The sequence below is a fragment of the Myxocyprinus asiaticus genome, chromosome 15, assembly GCF_019703515.2.
Source record: "Myxocyprinus asiaticus isolate MX2 ecotype Aquarium Trade chromosome 15, UBuf_Myxa_2, whole genome shotgun sequence".
Taxonomy (NCBI): Eukaryota; Metazoa; Chordata; class Actinopteri; order Cypriniformes; family Catostomidae; genus Myxocyprinus; species Myxocyprinus asiaticus.
This window is the reverse complement of record NC_059358.1, coordinates 21675726-21702236: the sequence shown is the minus strand read 5'-3', so window position 1 is coordinate 21702236 and position 26511 is coordinate 21675726. Positions and strand designations below refer to the sequence as shown.

General features: G+C 42.4%; 1 protein-coding gene across 1 annotated transcript in view; it reads right to left on the bottom strand.

Annotated features, from left to right (window-relative positions):
• The window catches only part of LOC127453411 (uncharacterized), a 205747-nt gene that overhangs the window by 53508 nt on the left and 125728 nt on the right, over positions 1 to 26511 (bottom strand). Inside the window, exon 10 of the mRNA XM_051719730.1 lies at positions 5483 to 5542. Within this exon, the coding sequence (XP_051575690.1) occupies positions 5483 to 5542 (60 nt within the window). The remainder of the gene's footprint in view (positions 1 to 5482; positions 5543 to 26511) is intronic.

Sequence of the window (26511 nt, the reverse complement as noted above, 5' to 3'; positions counted from 1 at the left end):
CAAAGCTTGGCAAGACCATGTGACGTATTTGCACTCAAAATACCCCCCCCCCCCCCATCCTTTGGGCGGGGTGTGGTCTCCACAGTGTTTTCCCCTTGGGAGTGACACCCCCCCGACTAGACCTGGTGGCCCCAGTCATTTAATTCTTTTTTTGGGGGGAAGAGGAAAAAATGGGGATAAGAGGCCACGACTGGGCTAGCCCATCTCTATCTTTTGGGTAGTCGACTTGTCCCCAAAGAGCCATTCGACACTCATAACAGTGTTGGGGAGGTTACGTGTCAGCCTGGTGCGCTGGCTACGAGACACAGAGTGGTCTGCCCTTCACACATCGCCAGTACACGTAACACAGTTCAGCCAGTATAGGGACCCCTAGTGTCACTACATCGACACAACGTCAAGTGAGTGACAGATAGGGAATGTCCTGGTTACTTGCGTAACCTCCATTCCCTGATGGAGGGAACGAGATGTTGTGTCCCTCCTGCCACAACGCTGAACTACCCGCTGAAATGGCCGGGACCTTGTCTCGGCTCCTCAGCACAAAACCTGAATGAGTGGTTGCATACCAGCTCCTTTTATACCCGTATGTCCGGGGGAGTGGTATGCAAATACCACTCGCCAATTTTCATTGGCCTTTTATCAAAGACCAGAGGTGTCTCGGGCTCCCAAGAGTGACCCCTAGTGTCACTACATCGACACAACGTCTCGTTCCCTCCATCAGGGAACGGAGGTTACGCAAGTAACCAGGATGTTAATTTTGTGGTTACTATAAATTTACAACAAAATACCAGTGTGAAAATGTGGTTACTGCAGTAAAACCAAAGTTATTTTTTCTAAGGTAAGGTTAGGGTTATGTTTAGGGGTTGGGGTTAATGTAGTGTGTATGTGTGACTCTAAATAAACACAATTAACACACAGCAGTGATGCCCACATAATGTGTTATCATTTAAATATGTGTGCAAATAGTATGTGACACTCTTTACACCAGGGTGCATTTAGTATCTACTATTATTTGCACCAGGGTTGGTGTGCAAATAACATCTGACACTAATTGCACTGGGGTGTAAATAGCATATACCATAATTTGCCATTATTAAATGCTCTAAAACATATATTGTTAATTGTTTGTTAATAATAGCTAATGCATTTACTAATATTAATGAATGGAATCTTACTGTAAAGTGTTACCCATTTTAACAATAAAAAAAATAAAAAAAAAATATATATATATATATATATATATATATATATATATATATATATATATATATATATATATATATATATGTATACTGTTCAAAAAAACATTTTGACACTTTCTGGTTCTCAAACTTAGTGGAACGTGTCCATAGTTACTGTAACGAACTACACCACCATTTACTTTGATTGAAAACCGTGAACTTGAGGGGAACAGACTTCATACAGCCAACTAAACATCACATTGACACCAGTTGGTTAAAAAGTAATTGAAAGAATGTCTATGAAAAGTTAGTTATGAGAAAAGGACTAGCGTCATTGTTTGCAGATTTTAGCAGATTGCTATTTTATGTAATGCACAGGAATTCACACATTTTAAATGTGAGTTAAGTGTCCAAATGTGTCTTTTCTGTCCAAAAATACTCTTTGGGGACACTGCATTTCTTATTGAAACACCAAGCTGGTGCAGGGCACATCAAAGGGCATCAGTCACACTACCATTCATGCACAGATACACAATAGGAAACTATCCACCTTATTTTGCAACACGGAAGCAAGCGGCTTCGTTTCTGTCAAGTGTGACAAAGTTCCGCTGTCACTGACAGCAATGTAAATAACTAGAAGGATAATAATACCAGAATTTAGTGATATGGGCTTATAAACTATTATACAGTCTATACAACTATTAATGTTGTATAATTTTCTAACATCAGCATCAATAGTAAAAGAGTAAATAAATCATTAACTTGTTGCTGTGAGTTGTATTGAAGAGACCATAATAAAATCTGCAAAAAAGAGCGTGACGATACAGTATTTTCATGTCTCCATGTAAACCTCCATTCATGTGTACCTGCATAACCTCCGATGATGCCTTTATTTCAAAAGGTGATCAATGTTTGACCTCTCATTCAATCTGCCTGTGCAACATGTGATGAAACAATGGCAAAATGCAATAAACGGTAAAGCTATTTGAACTACAAACCAATGTGTTTATGAAAATAATAATTAAATGATAATAATATGATGAAATATATTGCTAGCTTGCAATATAAAGAAGGGATGCACCAATCCCATTTTTTCTCCTCCGATACAATTCAGATACCTGAAATCTCAGTATTGGCCGATACCGATCCCGATCCAATACCAGTGTTGTTTTTTTCATAATCTGTCAGGCGATATAACAGAAAACCCAAATGCGGAACTGAATGAAGGACTGTTTAATGAAAGTCAAAAAACACAGGAAAAAATCAACAACAAAAATCCAGGGGCAAACAGTCCAATGAGGTAACCAAGGTTTGGGCGAACTCAGAGCCGGGAGAACAGGCAGGAGGATGAATTCCGGGCAGAGAGGGTTCCAGGAAGGCACAGGAATGGGGAGTGGATGAACTGGACAGAGACATGGCATTAACAAGACTAAACTAACTCAACACGACTTGACTTGACAAGATAAAGAGGCTAGAGTTAACAAGGCAACAGCACAAAACAATCTGGCAGAGTGTAAGACAGAGGAAGATTAAACAGGGGAGAAAATCAGAGGGAGAGGAGAAACAGGTGTGATTTACAGAGTGCAATCAGCTGGGAGATAGTGATCACCACCAGGTAACAGAAAACAAAAACACAAAAGAGAAATGAGTACAAGGACAAAGAGAAGAGGCACATAAAAATGGGAATCAAAATGGGAGTCCTGACATATCAGTTTAGCATATCTATACCTCACTGTGTGATACTAATTGGGGGTACTCTTTTACATGTAAAGAAACACAAACCTCTAACTACACATTATTTCAATATAAATGTACAGCCTATTAAGAAAAACTTTATTGTTAACTAGTCTACTGGATAACGCAGCAGCAAAATTAACAATAATTCCAGTGAAAGTCTTCAGTAGAAAATAAGACTTTTTTTTCTTTGCACAATTTTTTCAACTTGTATCTGGACTTTAAGTGATTCAGATCTCTTTCTTGTTCACTTTAGTTGTCAGATGTCAGTCCACTTTTCATTCACAATTATTTTTTGGAACCCAGTCAACTTAAATATTGTTGTAATTTAAGGCAGTATAAAAGTTGGAGGTGACTTATACTGGAAGAGGTTCACACATTCAAGGTGGACAATGGTGGCGCCCTAGTCACACTGAAAAATACAGTAAGATGGAACAAGTGTTAACTTCCTGCATCAGTGGCTCCCACCTCTAAATAGATTCAAGACAGACAATGGACAAGTCTCATGTCTGTCACCTGCTGTTTTGCCTGGCTAGTCACTGTGTCATTTTACCATTTATGCCTAACCTGGTAGATGCAAACCTCTCCCAGCATATCCAAACCTCTAACACCCTCATTCATCATCTCATACTTTCTGGCTGTCACTCTTCAGTAAGTTTCATATTTGTTAGTTTAATTATTTATTGGCTTTCAATTTTGCTAACTAATTATGTATAATTATGTATAATGTAACTCTCAGCATGTTGTTTTTTCAAGTTATTTTTAATTAAAATTTAAAGAATGGATTCAAAATGCCTTTCTGTTTAATATTACTTTTTAAAGTATTCTGGGGCAACAAAGCGAACCATAGTTTGTGGCACTGAAGTGTAGGAGATTTGTCATGTTTATATATGCAGTGCTTGTGTGTGTGTGTGTGTGTGTGTGTTATATGAGTGTGGTGGGCCATCAGATAAAGTATGATGTCTCAATTTCAGCCACCCTGGCTTTGTGTTCATAATTTCCATGGTTGAAAAAGTAAACTGAAGACTAAAGCACTTTCACACAAACAAACTCCTGTTTCAGCAGGATATAAGGCCTTAAATTATTCATCAAGCCATCTGAGACAGTGAGCAATAAAGACTGTTGTCAAACTTCCTACAAGGCAAGGTCTGTTGGATTGGCCTGACAAGATGCAGGCACACCACAGGAACAGGATTCAAACACTATTATAAATGTATTATTAGTCATTCTTTTTCCAATATTACAACATTATTTGTTATCATTCCATCCTTTTAGCCTGATGTGTTTCAATTAATCAATATCACACAAGCAAGATTGCTGTTGCACTAAACCAGGGTTCCAACTATTTTTAAGACACAATTTTCCAGGACATTTTATGTGCCAAACAAGTGTAATATTTAAGCAAAAATACATGTGTCCATTTAAATCGAGTCCATTTAAATTTAGGTGTTTTTTGTGTTTTTGAAAGTAGTTTCTCACCTACAGATAAGCAGTTCACTACATGGCCCAGTATGATTCTTAATTCCCATAAAGGTGTGATTTAATTAAATAAATACATAGTCTCTATGTGCTGCGCATTTCAGGATGCTCTGCTCTTCAGAGATATTGATGATCATGATGAGGTGTTTTCAGTGTGTGAGCGGCTGGCTTCTCACATTCATTTTGAAGTGTGCATCACTTGCAGATTATATATTTATTCAATTAAATCACAGGCTTTTGCAATTTATTTATCACATTAGGACATATCACAGTTTTTATTTGATTAATTGTGTATTCCAGCATTCATTTTCATCCAAATATGTCATATTCTATGACATTCTGCATTTTATAGCTAATGCCATTTTTATGACTAAATTCTGTGATTCCATCTGTGTTTTCCGCATGTGGTAACCGCTGTATAAGCAGACTCCGATCACTGAATTATTGAAAATTAATAACTAAAGTTATTAACTCAAATGTTTTTGTGGTTAACACAACAGCAATGTTGGAACGAGAAAAAGACAATTCGCAATTTGTACTATATCAATACTTAAACTATTTTGTCGGAGCAAAGCAGAGGTTTCAGCAGATGAGCAAGAAAATATGTGACAGGGATTCGTTCCTGACAGATAGCCATTGATTTTGTGTCAAAATGAGCAGTCACCAGTAGTGAGAAAATGATACGAATGTGTATTTGACTCCTAACCTGAGTCCCGATTGTTACCATGTTTTTGTATATATAACAAAAACCTTGTAAGCAACACAGTCAAAAAGTTCTATTATACTTAAGTTGAAAATATGCAGTCTGTTAATTCTAATGAAACAGTTCAGATTAAACCGTAATAATTTCCGGTGTGTATATATATATATATATATATATATATATATATATATATATATATATATATATATATATATATACACCCCGTATATTATTACGGTTTAATCAGAACTGTTTCGTTAGAATTAACAGACTGCATATTTTCAACTTCTTTATTTAAACAGTCTTTAATGGCTAGCTAACCTGTTCCTCATGTGAAATGACTAACAACACTCCTGTCATAAAAAAACAAAAACAAAGAAAAAACAACACTTTCTTGCACGACCTCATCATCCTCCCCTAAAAGATCCTCCAGCCCCTCTGTGGCCATCTGGAAAACAAAAAAGAGCTCTTCATTTATTCAAATATTACATATGTTACTTCTGATTCCCAACTAATTCCACAAATGCTCAACAGAAAAGAACACACTATTCCCCTTTGGTTATAAAATAAATTAAGGTAAATGTATCCTGAATTACTCTTATGCATCTTTTTATTTTTTGTGAATTTTTTGTTATTAGATTCTCATCAGTGTAATACATTATTTTATGACTGTAATATAATTTTATTCAATTTTTTTACAAAATGTCATGACGTCCTGACACAAGAACCAATGAGTTTTGATGGTATTGATGTGTCACCTTATTTCATAACACAAAGGGATCATATGGCTTCAAAAACTTGGAAAACAGTGCATGTGTCGATACGAGTCATATTGACCACTTTTACTGTGGTTTTATTTTGTGTGAATTCTGTCCTTTATGGAGCTAGACAGTGTGGATATTTTTTTTTCTTTTCTTTTGTTTTTCACAGAAGAAAGAAAGTCATAAATCCATAAACTTTGGAATGGCATAAGGGTGGGTAAATACTGATTGAATAAAATTTTTGGGGTGAATTATCCCTTTAATTGTATTTTTAAAAGAATGAAAATACAAAAAATATTAATCCTTAAAATGAAGGCTTAAATAAATCTTAATCCTAAAAAAGGCTTTATTGCCTTTCAGGGTTTTTTTAATGGCCAATGCCAATATCTAGAGAGCAGGATGGCCAATATAAAAGCTGATATACATAATACAATTTAACAACAGCAAATCAAAAATTTCTGAAGCGAAATGTACGTTTTATACAACATATGCTCAAATTTGCTTAAACTTGAAAAAAAGAAAAAGAAAAAGAAAAGAAACTTAAAAAAAGAAATGGTTTGCTATTCATTGACATTTGTATTGGTGGGTTTTGGAACAGACATAAGGGAAAGTCAACACTTCAGTTCATCTGCCGAGCCATCACAGTTATCAGCTGATGCAGGTAAATCACCAAATGGCCAAATATCAGCAAATTAATTGGCCTGGCCGAAATATTGGTCTATCATTCCCTTTAAGCAAAATGTAATTAAATGTATTCAGGTGTAAATCTCACAATAGGATTCATAAGGTTCACCCATAATTTAAATCATTCATGGTCAATGCTAATCATAGTCTAGAGTATTACAGGGTCAGTTAAGCCTGTTTGAATGACCTCTGGTCAATACCACTAATTCCCTGCTTGTCAAAGCCTGATACATAACTTTGTTCTGATGAACTGTAAATGAGTTTTCAATAAAAAGAAGTGGTTGAGTTACTGTGCATCCGGAAAGTATTCACAGTGCTTCACTTTTTCCACAATTTGTTATGTTACAGCCTTATTCCAAAATGGATTAAATTCATTATTTTCCTCAAAATTCTACAAACAATACCCCATAATGACAACGTGAAAGAAGATTGTTTGAAATCTTTGCAAATGTATTAAAAATAAAAAACGAAAAAAAATCACATGTACATAAGTATTCACAGCTCAATACTTTGTTGAAGCACCTTTGGCACCAATTACAGCCTCAAGTCTTTTTGAGTATGATGCTACAAGCTTGGCACACCTATTTTTGGGCAGTTTCTCCCATTCTTCTTTGCAGGACCTCTCAAGCTCCATCAGGTTGGATGGGGGGTGTCGGTGCACAGCCATTTTCAGATCTCTCCAGAGATGTTCAATCGGGTTCAAGTCTGGGCTCTGGCTGGGCCACTCAAGGACATTCACAGAGTTGTCCCGTAGCCACTCCTTTGTTATCTTGGCTGTGTGCTTAGGGTCGTTGTCCTGTTGGAAGATGAACCTTTGCCCCAGTCTGAGGTCCAGAGCGCTCTGGAGCAGGTTTTCATCAAGGATGTCTCTGTACATTGCTGCATTCATCTTTCCCTCGATCCTGACTAGTCTCCCAGTTCCTGCCGCTGAAAAACATCCCCACAGCATGATGCTGCCACCACCATGCTTCACTGTAGGGATGGTATTGGCCAGGTGATGAGCAGTGCCTGGTTTCCTCCAGACATGACACTTGCCATTCAGGCCAAAGAGTTCAATCTTTGTTTCTCATGGTCTGAGAGTCCTTCAGGTGCCTTTTGGCAAACTCCAGGTGGGCTGTCGTGTGCCTTTTACTGAGGAGTGGCTTCCGTCTGGCCACTCTACCATACAGGCCTGATTGGTGGAGTGCTGCAGAGATGGTTGTTCTTCTGGAAGTTTCTCCTCTCTCCACAGAGAAACGCTGGAGCTCTGTCAGAGTGACCATCTGGTTCTTGGTCACCTCCCTGACTAAGGCCCTTCTCCCCCGATCGCTCAGTTTGGCCGGGCAGCCAGCTCTAGGAAGAGTCCTGGTGGTTCCAAACTTCTTCCATTTACGGATGATGGAGGCCACTGTGCTCATTGGGACCTTCAATGCTGCAGAAATTTTTCTGTACCCTTCCCCAGATCTGTGCCTCGATACAATCCTGTCTCGGAGGTCTACAGACAATTCCTTGGACTTCATGGCTTGGTTTGTGATCTGACATGCACTGTTAACTGTGGGACCTTATATAGACAGGTGTGTGCCTTTCCAAATCATGTCCAATCAACTAAATTTACCACAGGCGGACTCCAATCAAGTTGTAGAAACAACTCAAGGATGATCAGTGGAAACAGGATGCACCTGAGCTCAATTTTGAGTGTCATGGCAAAGGCTGTGAATACTTATGTACGTGATTTGTTTTTTCGTTTTTCATTTTTAATAAATTTGCAAAGATTTCAAACAAACTTCTTTCACGTTGTCATTATGGGGTATTGTTTGTAGAATTTTGAGGAAAATAATTAATTTAATCCATTTTGGAATAAGTCTGTAACATAACAAAATGTGGAAAAAGTGAAGCGCTGTAAATACTTTCCAGATGCACTGTTGGTTCTCGAGGGAGAGAAAAGTGCTTACAGTTTAAAGATCTAGTTATCACATGAGTTCTTTATCTCTTGTTTGAGAGCCTGAGATCTTCATTTAGTTGATCAATGTGATTGATCTCTCTATTGTCATTCCTCTTGTCAGTCTCTACCTATCTGCTTAATCTGTTCACCCGAGCATTTAATTAAGTTCCATCAGTAAATCTGATCATGAGCAGATGGAAAAACTGGATTATCAATTCTGGGCAAGGTCAGTTGAAGTCAAATATTAGTGGGCCACAAAGACACTTCATCTCTAAAACTCTCAAGTAACTATGCTCTGAGTTTTCAAAGTATCAAATGCAGATTTGAGCTGCAATCAAGAGCAAAACACTTCCATGTACAAGGTCCAGACCCAAGCTAACACTTGATCCTCTATTATATATTGCTTTTCTGACTCCCAGTTGCAATTAAAATGCAGACTTTTCCATCCCCAGCAGAGCCCCTCACAGAAAAAATACTGACAGGCAGCATTTGCTCCTTTCTTCTCCAAAGTGGTGATTCTTAGGCTTCCTAACTTTTAAACTGTATTAAAGCTTTTTGTAAGTTTCCTGTGATCGACGTACTGAGACAGGCTCTCTTGTTATGTCCCTCAAGAGGGTCGTGGCCTTGACATGGGCTGTAAGGAGGGGCAGATACACGGTGACCTCTTAAACATCTTTGAACTCAAATGCCAGCCACTCTCAGCATCCCATGCTCCTCTCGTCCTCTGTAACACTCACGCTTCAATTTTAACAACGGCCACATAGTCAAGACCAAGAAATAAGGTGAAAGGGAGTGGGGAGAAAGAGGGAGAGAGTGAAAAAGAGAAAAGTGGGGATGGATAAAGCACATCGCTCGATGTATACGTAATTCAAAGGACTGACCAACCAATTTACGATCCTGCAAGGCCATAAAATTCAGCCTGGACTTAATAATAGCACATTTAATGTGACACCTCTGACAATTCCAATCTACCACAACCACACTTGCCCGCCTATCTGTATCTGCTTGTGTGTATGTGTGTGCGTATCGGTGTATGGTAGAGACAGACTGTGCACAAAAATTTATACTTGAAGCCAAACTGTGCAAGTGTGAATGCAGAATACACAAAAACACATACTCCCTTTCACACCTGAACACAGTAGGAATTTTATAGTTGCACCATTTATCAGAGGCAGGCAGCTTTTGAGAGCTAAAAACATCACTTATTTTTAACCTTTTGGAATGAAAAGGAGCCGAGATAATTACTTTAGGGATTGATGCTTGTGCACACTCTCTCCTTAGCCACATATCACTCCCCGATGCTGACTCTGAGCACTCAGCAACAGATAAAAGAGAAGGATAAAGTCAAATGCTTGGCCCAGAGGAACACAGCTATGGTGTACCCAGAATTCTCCATTTAAGAAGTTCAAATTGAATGCATTAATCTGCTTGAACGTTTCTTAGATACATGTGCGATTATGGACATTCAACTGCGGTCCGCGGTCCAGGAATTGGTAACTTCCCTGAGCCCCTGTGGAGTTGTACAGCCCCTGGCAGTGTCTGCATTAACAGTCTATTTGATGAAGATACTTGATAGAAGCTTAAAACAAAATGACTGTTTGAAATCACAGCAGAGTTCATGTTGTAGAGTAAACTGTACCTTAAGAAGAATGGTGACAACTTTGGTTTACATCTACATAATATAGTAGTTTTACATAGTAAAAGAAGAAACAGAAGAAAGAAAGTCATCCAGGTTTGGAAAAACATGAGGGTGAGAAAAAGAGGACAGAATTTTGATTTTTAGGTAAACTATCCCCCTTTAAGCTATATCGCTTAAAGGACAGACATGTGCATCTTTTCTCTCCACCCTGGAGTTATTTCGAAAAGAATTATCCCTGGGATCAAATTCAAGTAAATACATTTTTCTCTGAACTTCTCTTTTGTTGGCCTAAATATAAAAAGCTGTGGGATGGAATTGTTGAACAACCCTATTGCATTTTTGGGTCTGTAATTGTCAGGTCAAATAAAGGCGTTGTCCAAGTGAGGCTTGAAATAAGAGGAACACAGCCATTAATATTAATATGTTCATTCTCTGGAGGTCTGTTCATTGAAAAATTATTATTTTCTCTTTCGCCCCCTGCTTACGTTTTCTCCTTACTAATATATATATATATATATATATATATATATATATATATATATATATATATATATATATTTTTTTTTTTTTTTATTTGTCCGTCTTTCTTTGTGCCCTAAATTACACATCTATTGAGTGGTGTCTACCCTCAGTATTAATTTGGGCAGTGCTATGCTTATACTTTATCATATACTGTATATGTATGCTCATGTCATCTTTAGGCTAAGAGTTCCTTTAATTAAATTTCTACATTGGCTGGCACACACTGATCTTTTTTCTTAGGATACACATAAAAATGTGCAGATTTATAGAGCTACTTGTGATGTTATTCAAACATTACCAAGAGCTTAGTCATCAACCATAAGTCTGTTAAATTAAATTTTGGCAAACTTTCACACTCAATATTCAATATGAAGCATCCTGGGATGCACTCAGTAAGTTTGAAGCAACTCTGAAGATCATATTAAATCATCCATCACTCCAAATGGAATTGGTCTAACAAAATGAAAGTATCCAAACTGTGTAAAAGATTCACAAATAGTATAAGTCTGCATAGATGCATTTGGTGGTACTTTTATTTAAATGCAGTTTGAGTTTACACACACACACACACACACACAAGAATCTTGTACAGATTAGTTCAGTGAACCTTTCTGTTTCTGCCAAAATTAAGTCTGAGTCCAATTAAGTGCTTGTTGGTCAGTAAGTCTCTCTGAGTGACATCCAATGCTGACCTAATCTTTTTTGAGTCCGACCAAACTCCTTACGTTTAAGCACCCTAAACATTAGTCTGCACCAGGGGTGGGGAACGTCAAGCCTGATTTTCAGCAAAAACTCTTTAACTACTGTATTACAATTTGTACCAAATGTGTAAAGTGCAATCATTTTATACATCACAATACATTTGCAATGCTATGTGGCTGTACACTCCTTTCATTACACAGCTTCTGTCACCTTTCCTTGTTGAAGCTTAAAAACTTAAACATTTGATTTTCTGTGATTTATTAAGCATTGTTGTTGTGAATACTGCTGATGGATAAATAAATAATATAAATGACAAATATGTCACCATGGTTATGTTATCTAGCTGGCTAACATAGATTTAACATAGAACATAGATGGTTTTGTCAAAATTGCGAGAATGGCGTATCAGTAATGTTTTGCATCATATGCAATCTTTATAAATGTAAAGCAGTCATTGAGTTAAGTTTTAAAAGCTGTATCATTTCCAGATATGACTGCAAATTAAAAAGTCTTTTTTATTTATTTATTTTATTTTTTTGTAAAGAAAACTTGCCATTTAAAGGTACTGCATCCCATGGAATTCTGGGCTCTCTATCGACAGCTGTGGTTGAAACATAAAATTGCAAGTTACATGCGGAGGAACATTATTTCACAGCAATTGTGCTTCAGCACTGCTCTTTCTGTGCTCCTCTTGCCTGTTACCACCACATCAGAGCAAATCTGACAAGTTACATCAAGATTCACTGAGATTAAGAAGAAAATCCTACAAGACACATATAAAAAAAAGTCTTCTGAACAAGCATTATTGCATATTGTAGCAGAAAGTTCTTTTCTTTAAAGAGATGACGTAAACACACAAGGATGAAAGACAGTGTTGGGCCTCATGTAGTCAGATAGAAGACAAAGGCATGCCTAACACAGTCGTAAAACCTAACTCAGGCCCCCACATAACAAGTCGTAAATCTTACTGATAAAAACCGTGCCAAAATCAAACAAAGGGAGTCCAAAACAGACTACAAATCCCATGAAGCCTTGCTCACTAAAGGATCGAACTCTCAACTCCTATTGGATGAGGCACACGACAGAACGCACCTCAACCATGACATCATCAGGAGTAGAAATACCTCTGAAATGCTTCCGGGGATTTGCTTCCAGCAACTTTGCTCGCCGTGGGTAGACGCAGCTCATCGCTGCTCTCAGGTGCAGTCTCGTGGCACAAGGAAGTAACGTCCGACCTGAAACTGTGGCCATACAATCTCCATCTCGCTGGACGAGTTGAGATTACTCTGTGTTCAACCGAACACTCTAACGGATCCGAAGGAGACCGCCGAGCAATCCGCTTCTTCATCCGTTTGCCTGCAGAAGTGAAGAGATTAAAGATTCAATCAAGTCGATGTTTCTGATTTCTCTGCTGGCCCGCCGAAAATCAGCAGCCGTACCTCCCACCGACAGAGTGAGGAAACGGCCTCCTGTCATCACCCAAGCTTCGAGGAACCGAGTCTGAGTTAAAGGACGGATGAACACACATTCCACCTGCATCCTCATGCGATTCAAGTAAGAGGTTTACGTCTGGGCAGAGATAGAATATTATAGTGTGTTATTCTTGTGTTTCAAGGTTTTTGCTTGTACAGTTTACGGACCGCCATGTCCGCTCATTATTAATACTCTGGGTATTAATTATCACGAATTTGATTTGCTGTATTGTGGTCCAACCAATTTGGGCTGTTGTGCATTTCCGCCATCGTGGGTGAGACCGGCAAACTGAGTTTATCCATTAAAGAATCAAAGAACGCGGGACTTTTACAAGCCGTCCACCGCATCTCTGAGTGATAAACTAACAGCTGCTTTCTCTCCCACGATTGCGAAATCAGCTTTGGGGCCATCACTTAATTCTCTCTCTCTCTCTCTCTCTCTCTCTCATACTAACCACACACACACGCAACCCCTCACAAACATTCTGGCACAAATTTTTGGCTTGTAGACTTTGTCCCTAAGCTACCATTGACTGGTTTCTCTCCGCCCACATTCACGGTCATATTCCCTGGCCGGAAGTCTTGCGTGACATACTCTCCACGAGAGTCACGTCTGCCATTTTGTGCGTGTCCCTCCTTACACACACACATACACACACACACACACACTCTCACACACACACACCCTCATGTGTTATAGGATTATTTTGACGTCCATATCTAATCATATCACTGTTTAGTTTGTAGTTGTAAGTCGGAAGTTTATTGACTGCATTGTATTAATTATTAAATGATATTACTGCATAAATAAACTTTGTTATATTACAAAGAGAAGTGTTTGCAACACCTGTGTATGCAAAACCTGACCTGACCTGATGTCAGTGCTCGGATTCAAGCCTTCATTCATTGTTTTTTTTTCTTGAAAATCGATATTCTTCGGATGTCAATTTTCCTAAGAAAACAATCTAATATTGAGACTGTTATACTATCTGGTTATTAGTCACTGATTCCAGGGTGGTGCCCCGTCAATGTTAATCCTTATTAATATTCTATTGATTTTTGATCATTGATAATTATCTTTGATGATTGTTGAATTTGAATGATCAATAAGCTAGTGTTAATTTTAATTAATGTTTCATCGATGTTAACAATTAATGATTATCTTTGATAATTGTTGATTTAAAGGATTAGGAAAAGCTAACATTGATTCTCATCAATGTTCTATTGATTTTAATAATTAATAATTATCTTTTATAATTATTAACTATTGCTGATAACCAAACCCGCTCCTAAACGTAGCGACTACATTTACTGGAGCCCCATATGAGGTTTTAATGAGTTAGATCGTCAGGTGTATTTTGTTGATTCATGTCTTTTATTTTGAAAATCTAGTTCCTGTTTCATGTCATGTGTTCCTGTTTCCCTTGTCATGTGATTTCTGTTTTCCCTCCATGTTCATGTGTCATGTTTTCATTGGTTTATTGTTTAATTAGCTTGTTATGAGTTCTGTTTGTTCATTGGTTTATGTTCTCCCATGTCTTGTATTTAAGCCCTCATGTTTGCATTGTCTAGTGTTCAAGTATTGGATGTGAATGTTGTTTTGTTGTCAAGTCAAGCCAAGCCATAGTCAAGTCTAGTTTATGTTTATGTTTGTAGTTAGGGTTACTGGTTACCACGTTTATAAATAAACTGCACTTGTGTTCTTCATCTTCACGTCTTCGTCATTGCCATCATTGTCAGCAGCCAACAACGTTACAGAATACTTGAACCACCCATGAACCCAGCAGTTTTACTTCTGCGCCTTCGTCAGGGCAATCGTCCCCTGGAGGACTATGTCGAGGACTTCTGCAGTCTAGCCTGCCAGGTGGACTTTAATGAGGTTGCCCTCAAAGACTGTTTCAGATTTGGATTGAATGAGTCCATTTCTTTTTTGATGCCTGGCGGTCGCAGTTCCCTCAGCCTGGTTCAATATATCGACATCGCCCTATGGATCATTGGTTCCATGTTCACTGTGGGGGAGGCGGATGCTGAGCCAGAGTTCCACGACATGGCCGCCGCCGAGCCAGAGTTCCACGACATGGCCGCCGCCGAGCCAGAGTTCCACGTCATGGCCGCCGCCGAGCCAGAGTTCCACGTCATGGCTGCCGTCGAGCCAGAGTTCCACGTCAAGGCCGCTGCCGAGCCAGAGTTCCACGTCACAGCAACGCCTCAGCCTGCTCCATGCCACGTCACAGCAACGCCTCAGCCTGCTCCATGCCACATCACAGCAACGCCTAAGCCTGCTCCATGCCACGTCACAGCAACGCCTCAGCCTGCTCCATGCCATGTCACAGCAACGCCTCAGCCTGCTCCATGCCACGTCACCACAATGCCTCAGCCTGCTCCATGCCATGTCACAGCCACACCTGAGCAGTGGGACCTGGAGATGGTTCCCACCCTTATACCCACCCTTAGTTCTCCTAAGCAGGCAAGGGGAACTTTCGGCCCTCCGATCCCGCCTGGACCCTCCGAGCCCTGGACTTCGCCTTGGCCTGTCGGTCCCTCAACATTGCCTCAGCTCGGCGTTCCCTCGGCTCCACTACGGTCCTTCAGCCTGTCGGCTGTGCCGGGGTCCCTCGTCCCTCCGGCTCCTCCTTGGTCTGTCGGTCACCTGGCTCCGCTTTGGCTCTCCGATCCTCTGGCTGCGCCTCGTCCCTCTGATCTTTCAGCTTCACCGGGGACCTCCTTCCCTACGGCTCCACCTTGGTCCCCAGTCCCACCGGCTCCACCTCAGTCTTCCGATCCCTCAGCTCTGCCTTGCTCCTCTGAGCCTCCAGCACCGCCTTGGTCCTCCCTGCCATCGACTCCACCCTGGCCCTTCGAGTCTTTGGCTATTCTCCAGGCACCATGTTCCATGGCTCCACCCCTCGAGCCTCTCACGGCTCCGCCTTCCATGGCTCCGCCCCTCGAGCCTCTAATGGCTCCACCCCCCACGGACTTTGCCTTGGTCCCATGCCCCTCGCCCTTTCTCGCCATGCCACGCCCCACACCTCAAGACACCCCCCCCCAGCTCCCTACAGAACTTTGAATTTATGTCATGTTTTACGTGTTTTGTTTATGTGTTGGGGTGTCAGGAGCCACCCCTTAGTGGGGGGTTCTTCATCTTCACGTCTTCGTCATTGCCACCATTGTCAGTAGCCAACAACGTTACATAGATTCAATTAATTAATTTAAATATTAATTAATTACTAAAGAAATAATTACCAATTATTTCTGATAGTAACACTGATCTAAACAACCAGTAAAGCCCAACTACAGAAGCCTGAAATTTCCTGCCAAATCGAACCCAACACCTTGGAATGTGAAATCTTTATTTTAGGCCTATCGTAGTGATTCAGGTTTAGGCAAGAACGCAATTCTGAACACAGATTTTTTTATTTGTGATTATTATTATTATTTTATGTACTGGCTTGATAATGGTATTTTGTTCATTTCAAATGAAAGATTAATTGAGAAGTCCTTAATAATATACATTTAATGATAAACATGAATATTTTTTCTGTCACAAATAAAATATTTTGCTAAAAATAATATTTATCATTATTTTGTGGTGGGACCAGCAAAAAATAAAAAAATAAAATAATAATAATAATAATAATAAAAAATTCATGTTGAGTCCTTTTTGTGTTTTCATGTTTCCATTTGTAAACTAACAGAAATATAGACAAGAAAGGGACAACGTCAGATAGCGGGTGAGAACCACTGAAACAGAACAAGGAGAGAACTTCATAAAATATAGATCTACCACTGGAGACTATATTCTAAATTGCTCACTTAAGTTTAATTTTGTAGTCTCTTCAGTGGCACACCGGGCTGACCCAGGGAATGAAAAAGCCTATTGTCTAACTCTGTTAATTGCTGGCCCACTCAGACCCTCATTATGAAATAATTAACCGGAGACAGGCTGCAGCTCTGCTAAATTACCTTTAAAACAATGCAGCCCCATCAGTCTGTCTCATACCTACAGAACGGAGGCGGACCGGGCTGTCATGAGAAGTGAAGGTGGGGTACTACCTAGTCATCTCAGAGCTTTAAAAGGGCATCTGGATATGATGACACTCTGTGTGTGAAGGAAAGCTCTGACAGATATTCTTGTGTGAAGAAAAGGGGAGGATGAGGGGAGAGTGAAATACCTTTACTTTTCTTCTAACAGAGGTGAAATTGCCTTTTACTATACATTTAGGAAAGTTGAAGGTGAGATTGGGCACTTTCTCTCAGTCTCACACATCACAATTGTTTTTCAATTCCAGCACAGAACTTTTGTGATATGTGTGTCAGTGTGTAGTGCTACTGATTTTCAAGAAGTGATTGTGAGCAGTAAAGGTCAGGGTATAGGCATTAAATCTGATGGGGAAATAAAGCCAAAGAGTCCCTCTACACACAGGTGTAATAACACATATTTCTTAATTTTGGTATTAAGATGTGTCAATTGGGTGATCCAATCACATGTGATCAGGCGAGACATTTTGCTGTTTACAACTGGTCGCTTAAATGCGACTCCTGTGACTGCTTGCGTTCGGATTTTAGGGTAGGGTCACTGAATTCATGACGACATCCATCAATCAGTATTTCAGTGTGCTACTGCATGATACTAAACTGGAAAAAAAGTCATAAAAGAAAGCGAGAAAAAAGCGCAGTGCAGGTCCTCCAAGATGCAGTTGAAATTTAATCTTAAGCACAAATGCAAAAATTCAGGCAGAATTCTCTGTTATTTTACGGGAGTACCTGAATTTGCTGAGGGTGCTTCTCATCTGTGTCCCTGCATGTTGATCTCAGGCTATGTTCAGACTGCAGGCAAATCTGATTTTTTCTCAAATCAGATCTTTTCAGGCAGACTGTCCACACTATTTATTGTAAGTGATCAAATCAGATTTGCGTGTTCAGACATAACCAACCTATCTGCATGGGTTGCTTTGGTAACGACGTAGGCGTACCCATATGACGATGCTTTCAAAACAGATGCGGGAAAAATGGAGGTGCATCATCTCGCTCTCCATATAAGCGCCCTGTCCAGTCGTGGTGCAGAACTCCTCCGTCGCACAAGAAAAACTCAGCGACAGAGGAGACTGGTAAATATTGTGATGTTCCGTGCTGCAGTCACCGATTTTTGACGTCATCGTTGTGTGTCCCGTTAAGAGTGACGCAAAAGACCATTTGAAATATGATTTGAGCAGCCAGAGTGTCCGGACTGAGACACATCTGGAAAAAATCAGATTTCAATCGCATTTAAAACAACCTCCCTATGTGGTTTGAATCAGATTCGGAAAAATCTGATTTCATGTGGTTTTTTGCTGTCCAGACTATCAAAAACTCATCTGGATACATTCTGGATATGCAAAAAATCTGATTTTTAGTGTCAGTCTGAACAAGGCCTCAGACACACCAAAGAAGATCTGAAAGTTCTCATGCTTGTATATGTATTTGCTTTTTTAAATTTTCATATATGACGGTTATTTCCTTTTAAAATAGCTCATAACCGGCAAAGTTTGAACTCTTGTTTTAGTGCAACAGCTGATTGACATGTGAGGGGTGGTGCTTTACTGATGTCTGGAACACATTCAGGATAGTGTATACACCTCAAATGCGATGTGGTCACCTGTATTTTTGATTACCTCCGCCGATTAATTGTAATGTTTGTTTGTGTAACGCTGTGTTATTGTTCTAACCAAGCCAAGTCAAGTTTAGTCAAGTCAAGTTCATGTTTATGTTTTGTTTTTTAGTCAAGTTAAGTCAAGTTCATGTTTATGTTTTGTTCATGTTTGGATTTACGGTTTTTGGATTTCACTTATGTAAATAAACTGCACTTGGGTTCTTCACATCATCTTGTCTTCATCTGCATGTCATTGCCAGCAACGTTACAGAATACCTGACCATCGTAAGATGAACTCAGCAGTTCAACTCCTGCAACTTTACCAGGGGAATCGATCCCTGGAAAATTATGTGGAGGACTTCTGCGCTCTGGCCTGCCAGGTGGACTTTAATGAAGTCGCCTTCAAGGACATTTTCCGGGTGGGATTGAGTGAGCTGGTTTCCTCCTTGATGCCTGGTGGTCGCAGTCCCCTCAATCTGGCTCAGTATATTGACCTTGCCCTGCAGATAAGTGGTTCTACATTCACTGTGGGGGAGGCAGATGCCGAGCCGGAGTCCCACATCATGGCCGCCAAGCCCGAGTCCCACGTCATGGTCACCAAGCCCGAGTCCCATGTCATGGCCACCAAACCAGAGTCCCACATCATGGCCGCCAAACCAGAGTCCCACCTCATGGCCGCCAAGCCAGAGTGTAAGGAGGAGGCGAGAAGCAGCTTTCCTGGTTCAGGTAAGGATTTATTTTCTCTCTCTGCAGCACAAAATTACAGTCTCACAGTCTTGGCGTTATGCACTAAGTTAACCTACAATCACACACCATTCCACAAAATAAACTCTCATCATTTGTAATAAAAACTCTTTGCTTCTTGTTCGGGTCTGTCGTGCCCAGGCTCTCTCTCCCTTCTATTTGCGGTGTGTCTCTATTTATGCCACTCTCCCCATGCTCACTGAAATTAGAGACAGGTGTTAGACATAATTTAGCTCAGGTGAAAGCGCCCATACCGCTTTCTCTCTCTCCAGAGAGATGCTTGACCACACCCCTGCTGCCACATATCCCCACCGCCCGACTCAGGCCGGGGCGGCATCCGGCCTGCCTACCACTCCCCCCCCATTCCTGGAAAGGAAGTCGGCGACAGCCATCTGCGCCCCCGGTCTGTGGACCACCTTGAACTTAAACGGCTGAAGCCAGATACCAACGGGTGATCCGGGCGTTAGTATCTTTCATGCGGTGGAGCCACTGGAGTGGGGCGTGATCCGAGCAGAGGGTGAAGGCCCGCCCCAGCAGGTTGTATCGGAGAGTGAGGACCGCCCACTTGATGGCGAGACACTCCTTTTCCATGGTGCTGTACTTAGTTTCCCTTAACGAGAGCTTACGGCTAATGTACAGCACCGGGCGCTCCTCCCCCTCCACCACCTGCGAGAGTATGGCCCCCAGCCCCCTGTCTGAAGCATCTGTCCGTAAAACAAAAGGGAGAGAGAAGTCAGGTGAATGTAAAAGTGGCCCACCGCAAAGTGCAGCTTTAACTTGCGTGAACGCCCGCTGACACTGCTCCGTCCACTGGACCGGATCTGGAGCTCCCTTTTTAGTGAGATCAGTCAGCGGGCTGGTGACATCCGAATAATTAGGCACGAACCTTCTATAATAGCCAGCCAGCCCCAGGAACTGTCTCACCCCCTTTTTGGTCTTGGGTCTCGGGCAGGTCGCAATCGCCGCTGTCTTGTCAATTTGGGGACGCACCTGCTCGTGGCCCAATTGGAACCCCAGATACCGTACCTCCACCCGTCCAATCGCTCACTTCTTCGTATTCGCTGTGAGTCCCGCTCGGCGCAGCGATCTCAGAACCGCCCTCAGATGTTGCATATGCCGCTGCCAATCATTGCTATAAATGATGATGTCATCTAAATAGGCAGCGGCGTAAGCTGAATGTGGTCTGAGGATTCGGTCCATGAGATGCTGAAACGTAGCCGGGGCTCCAAACAAACCGAACGGAAGTGTCACAAATTGGTGTAATCCAAACGGTGTGGAGAAGGCAGTTTTCTCACGGGAAATTGGTGTCAAGGGGATCTGCCAACAACCCTTCGTCAAATCCAATGTTGAATAAAAACAAGCAGTGCCCAACCGATCGAGCAACTCATCAACGCGAGGCATTGGATATGCATCAAATTTAGACACCGCGTTGACTTTTCTATAATCCACACAGAATCGTACAGACCCGTCGCTCTTAGGTACTAGAACAACTGGGCTGGACCAATCACTGTGGGATTCTTCTATTACCCCCATATCAAGCATTGCATCTAATTCTTCCCGAACGATTTTTTTCTTGTGTTTGGGTAATCGATAGGGGCGGCTACGTACCACGACCCCCGGCTCGGTCTCGATGTGGTGATGGATGAGGTTTGTACGTCCCGGTAGAGGGCAGAACACATCTGCAAACTCCTGTTGTAACCTAGCAACCTCCGCGAGTTGGCTCGGCAAGAGGTGGTCTCCGCAAACGACTGGGGTGAACTGTTTATGTTTTGAACTCACCTCTGGTCCGAGCTCCGCCTTCTCGGGAACTACCATAGCCAACATCACGGGAACTGCCTCCCTCCACAATTTCAGGAGATTGAGGTGGTATATTTGACGTGCGCCCCCTCTATCGGTTCGTTTAACCTCATAATCGAGATCTCCCACTCGTCGTGTGACCTCAAAGGGTCCTTGCCACTTGGCGAGTAATTTAGAACTCGATGTGGGAAGCAATACAAGCACTTTATCTCCCGGTGCAAATTCCCTTAGCTGAGTTCCCCTGTCATACAGTCAGTGCTGTCGTTCTTGAGCTTGGAGCAAATTCTCCTGTGTTAGCTGTCCCAAAGTGTGGAGTTTTGCTCTAAGATCAAGAATGTACTGAATTTAATTTTTGCTGTTTGAAGGTCCCTCCTCCCAGGCTTCTCGCAATACATCAAGCACGCCGTGTGGGCGTCGCCCATACAGCAGTTCGAATGGAGAGAAGCCAGTGGAGGCTTGCGGGACCTCTTGTACTGCAAATAACAGGGGGTCGAGCCATTTATCCCAATTTCTAGCATCGTCGTGTACGAACTTACGGATCATGTTTTTGAGTGTTTTATTAAATCGTTCCACCAGGCCATCCATTTGAGGATGGTATACACTGGTGTGAATCGATTTAATATTTAACAACTTGTACAGTTCGCGTAGTGTCCGTGACATAAATGTTGTGCCCTGATCGGTGAGGATTTCTTTCGGAATCCCCACCCAGGAGATTATTTTGAAGAGTGCCTCCACAACACTGCGTGCTGAGATGTTGCGAAGAGGCACTGCTTCCGGATATCACGTTGCATAGTCCACTAGGACCAATACAAAGCAATGCCCGCGTGCTGACCGTTCTAATGGCCCGACGAGGTCCATTCCAATTCTCTCAAAGGGGACCTCGATCAAAGGGAGAGGGCGCAATGGCGCTTTTGGGGTGGCCGGTGGGTTAACCAGTTGGCATTCGTGGCATGCCGCACACCACCTGCGGACATCGCCGCCAATGCCCGGCCAATAGAAACGGGCTATTAGACGGTTCAATGTCTTCCTTTCTCCTAGGTGACCCGCCATGGGATTATAATGAGCCGCCTGGAATACCATTTCCCGACGGCTCCTTGGAATCAAAAGTTGGGTTGTATCCTCTTTAGTTTGAGTGTCCTGTGACACCCTATACAACCGCTCATTTATAATTGCAAAATAAGGGTATGAGAGGGCGATGTCCGGCTGGAGTTGTTGACCATCGATGACTCTCACTTGGTCAAAGGCGTGTTTGAGGGTTTCGTCTCGTGACTGCTGCAAAGGGAAATCTCCGTCAGGGAATTCCCTGAGAAGGGGAGGGGCTGCAGCCTCTCCCCCTCTCTCGTCATTATGATGTGGAGCTGTCGAGGACGGCCCCGGCTCCGCCTCCCCTGCCAGAGCATCGCACATCACACATCTCCCTATTTTCGTACAGGACCCATCCGCGCAAATTCCCTTTAATAAAACTCTAAAATCAGGCCAATCAGTCCCAAAAATCAGCGGATGTGTGAGGCGGGAACTAACCGTGGCCTCCACTCTATGCTTTTTCCCCCGAAATTTAATCGTCAGGGTCACCACCGGATACTTGTGAATATCCCCGTGTACACATTTCACCTTCACCGTTTTAATAGTGACCAATGCCTCGGGTTGAACCAGGCATTGGTGGATAGTGGTTTGATTACACCCTGTGTCCACCAACGCTTGGTGAGTACCCCCCTTGACACTTACCGGTAACCGGTACGCTCCGGCCCGGTTGGGGGCAGCCTGTGGGTGGTCAGAGATCCGCACCACCATCCCCAGCTCCATCAGAGGGCACTGATCTCGGAAGTGGTTCGGGTCTCCGCACCTCCAGCAGGCCGGCCCAGGCGCTATGCCCGCACCTGCATCAGCGGGCGCCCCCCCTGAGGGGGAGAGCGGCGGGGCATAGGGATAGGGGTAGGTGTCGCCTCCCACACCCGGGGAACTGGTCTCAGGGGCTGAAGTCCTCCTCGTCTGCGTGGGGCAGGAACGGGACCTGGGGAGAGAGCAGAATGAGAGGAGAGAGGGGAGGGGGAAGAAACAGAGGGAGGAGAAAAAATGTAGGAGGGCTCTTCCGCCCTCGGGATCGCCGCCATGTGGTCCTCCGCAAGCCGGACAGCTTCCTCCAACGACGCCGGGCGGTGGCACTGGACCCACTCCGCTGTCCCTTTTGGCAGTCGATGTGTGAATTGCTCCAGTACCACCTGGTAGATAACTCCATCGACGTCGCAGTCCCCCACTAGCAGCCATCTTCGGCAGGCATCACGGAGCCGCTGGGCGAAGGCAAACGGGCGGTCGGAGCTTTCCAACTTCAAGCTCCGGAAGAGTTGACGACTCCTCCGGAGTGCAACCAACCCGTTGCAAGATGGCTCTCTTCAAATCTCCGTAGGCCAGGAGGCTCATTGCTGGCAGTTGTTGAGCCGCGAGCTGGGCTTCCCTGGACAATAGTGGGATCAGTCGGGCCGCCCATTGGCCGAGCGGCCAGCCCCAGATCTCGGCGGTCCGCTCAAACAAATCCAGGAAGGCCTCGGGGTCGTCCGCCACCCCCATTTTCTGTAAAGCTGGCGGGGGTAACGGCGTGGGAGTGTCACTCCGACACTTTCGACACTCCGACCCTGCCTGGACCCTCCGTGCCCTGGACTCCGCTTTGGTCCTTTGATCCCTCAGTCCCACCTTGGCCCTATGTCCCTTCACCGTGGTCCTTTAGCCAATCAGCTTCTCTGGGGTCCCTCGTCCCTCCGGCTCCGCCTTAGTCAGTCGGTCACCTGGCTCCGCCTGGCCTCTCCTATCCTCCAGCTTTGCTTCCTCACTCCAAGCCTGCGGCTTCAACAAGGACCTCCTTCCCTATGGCTTCACCTTGGTCCTCAGTCCCACTGGCTCCGCCTCTGTCTTCTGATCCCCCAGCTCCACTTTGGTCCTCCGGGCCTACGGCGCTACCTCGGACTTCTGAACCTCCGGCTCCACCATGTCCCTTCGAGCTGTTGGCTACTCTCCAGGTACCAAGTTCCCTGGTGTCACCCTTCAAGTCTCTCACGGCTCCACCTTCCATGGCTCCGACCCTCAAGTCTCTCATGGCTCCACCTTCCACTGCTGTTGCCCTGATCCCATCAGTCTTTCCAAGCCATGCCTCAAGACCCCCCCCCCCAGCTCCCTACAGAACTTTGGGATTATGTCATGTTTCATGTGTTTGTTCATGTTTTGGGGTGTCGGAAGCCGCCCCTAGTGGGGGGATATGTAATGTTTGTTTGTGTAACGTTGTGTTATTGTACTAACCAAGCCAAGTCAAGTATAGTCAAGTCAAGTTCATGTTTATGTTTTGTTTTTTAGTCAAGTTAAGTCAAGTTCATGTTTATGTTATTTCTGGAACTATCGGTTATCGGCAAAAATCTACACCAATAGTTTTTCCTCGTTGCATCCGGTGCTGGAGCATCTGGGAAGGGTCTGCTGTCATTATACATCTAGAGGCGAAATAAAATCACTTCACTGATGCCTTTTGGTGTTTGTTTTGACATGTGAGACTACATTCTGCATGGAGCGGAACACTTCAGATGCGGATTTAAAACATCAACAGCTAAACGTTATGTATACAGTACACTACAGTACACGTTGTCATATCATTATAAAGTAATTAATTTGTTGACTAGATGCTGCATTAGTAGAGAACAGCTGTATGTTTGCCGACAAGGCTGAGAGGATGCCAACATTAAAGCTAACCCCAAGTGGTTAGAACAATGAGACAAAAATACACGCAACTCCAACCCAAATGTTTAAATGTCATGATTGTTACCACCTATTACCATCTATTTGCAGTAGTTTATATCCAGCTGGTCATGTTTATGCATTCGTAAGCCAGCTAAGTTGCATATTTAAAGCCAGCGACATGAGAAAGCAAATTAACATCTTCATGTAGCTGAGTGAAATGTATAAACAAATCAGAAACCCATCTGATTTCAATTCAATTTTTTTATCCTCACTGTAATACGATGACTTCAGATCGATAACATTCTTGCACTAAAAAAGACTAGACACAGCACAACAAATACAGTTTAACAGAAAGCAGGTATCTCAATATGCTTTTAAAGTTATTTTTAATTAGACACATCATCTAAAAAAACAGCGCTCCTGCACGAGATGCTGAATAAACAAAAACAAAGGGAAACAAAGACGTTCGTCTAGTGTGCATTTACATAGAAAAACAAATGGATGGTTGCAAAAGTGTTTGGTGTGAATAGCCCCTTACAGTTGGTGGAGGTCTTTGGCCATTGTGTCTTTCTCTCTTATAAGCGTTTCTCAGATTAAGCAATAAGTTGTTTAAATACTTTGTCAGGAAAGATGTTCAAGTTGGAAATATGTGTCTCGAGATTCTCGCGTTCGGCTCCAGTCTGTTGTGTTCCATCTGTTTGAACAGCCCCTGGCCTGGGCTCATAGTCTGAGCTGCTTCACCACCGAGTTCAGCCGAATACCACTGCTATCTGTGAATACTGCTATTCTACATACAACTGAAGTTTGAGTCTGGACTAGTAGGAATCAGTGTAAGTGTAACACCATGTGAACTGTCTATTTAAGTGTTTTCCCCCCTCATTTTACTTTTGACTTAACATTTGAGAATATGGGCAGACTAAAACTTTTTATTTATTTATTTTATGCACATTAGTTGAAAATGAAATGTTCTTTTTTAACAGCCAGGATAGGAATGTTCTATGCAACAGAATGGTTTATGTATTTATTACGCACTCTTGTGGACCAAGGAAACAACGTCAATTAAAAAATCAGCTGACTTTAAAATTTGAATATTAGTTCATATATATATATATATATATATATCATTAAAAAAATTACAATACATTTTCATGGTTCAGTCAGTACTGTTTATTTTTGTAATAAAGTTCAGCACTATTTTACTTTGAGTGTTATTTTTTCATTCAGTATCAATTTTAAAAACTATCGGTTGATTAACCGGTTATTGACAGGTGCTGCCCAACTTAGTTATTGGTATCTGTAAAATCCACTATCAGTCGACCTCTAGCACTGTCCACTTGAAACACATCTTAATACCAGGTGTAAATTGCGTTAAACTGACCCTGCTCCATTTTTCAAATCCTCAATAGCACAAACTCCTCTACAAGTTTATTCACTCCAGTCCATCTTATTTACGTCACACTGTCCAAGGTCCTAAAGAAATCAGTACAGGGGCTAGTATAGGAAGCAAAAATTTTGCAAAGTGTGCCAAAACCCTGCTGAAGACTGACCCCTGTGGCACTTCCCTGATCTGTGCCAGTCTGTTGACTTATCGATAATACAGGAATTGATCATCCACGACGGGGCGACTCTAGTCTCTCCAGACAGGTTAACCTTAAGGGTGTTGCACAACGGATGCATCTGGCAGACGACACAGAGCATCCTGAAATTCAAAACCATTGTTTTCTATGAATGTACACAAACTGGCACCGCCACTTGGTGTCTGTTGGCAGCAATGAATAAAAAGATGATGGCATAAAAGCACTTACACTCATAGCTTAGAGGTCATTTTG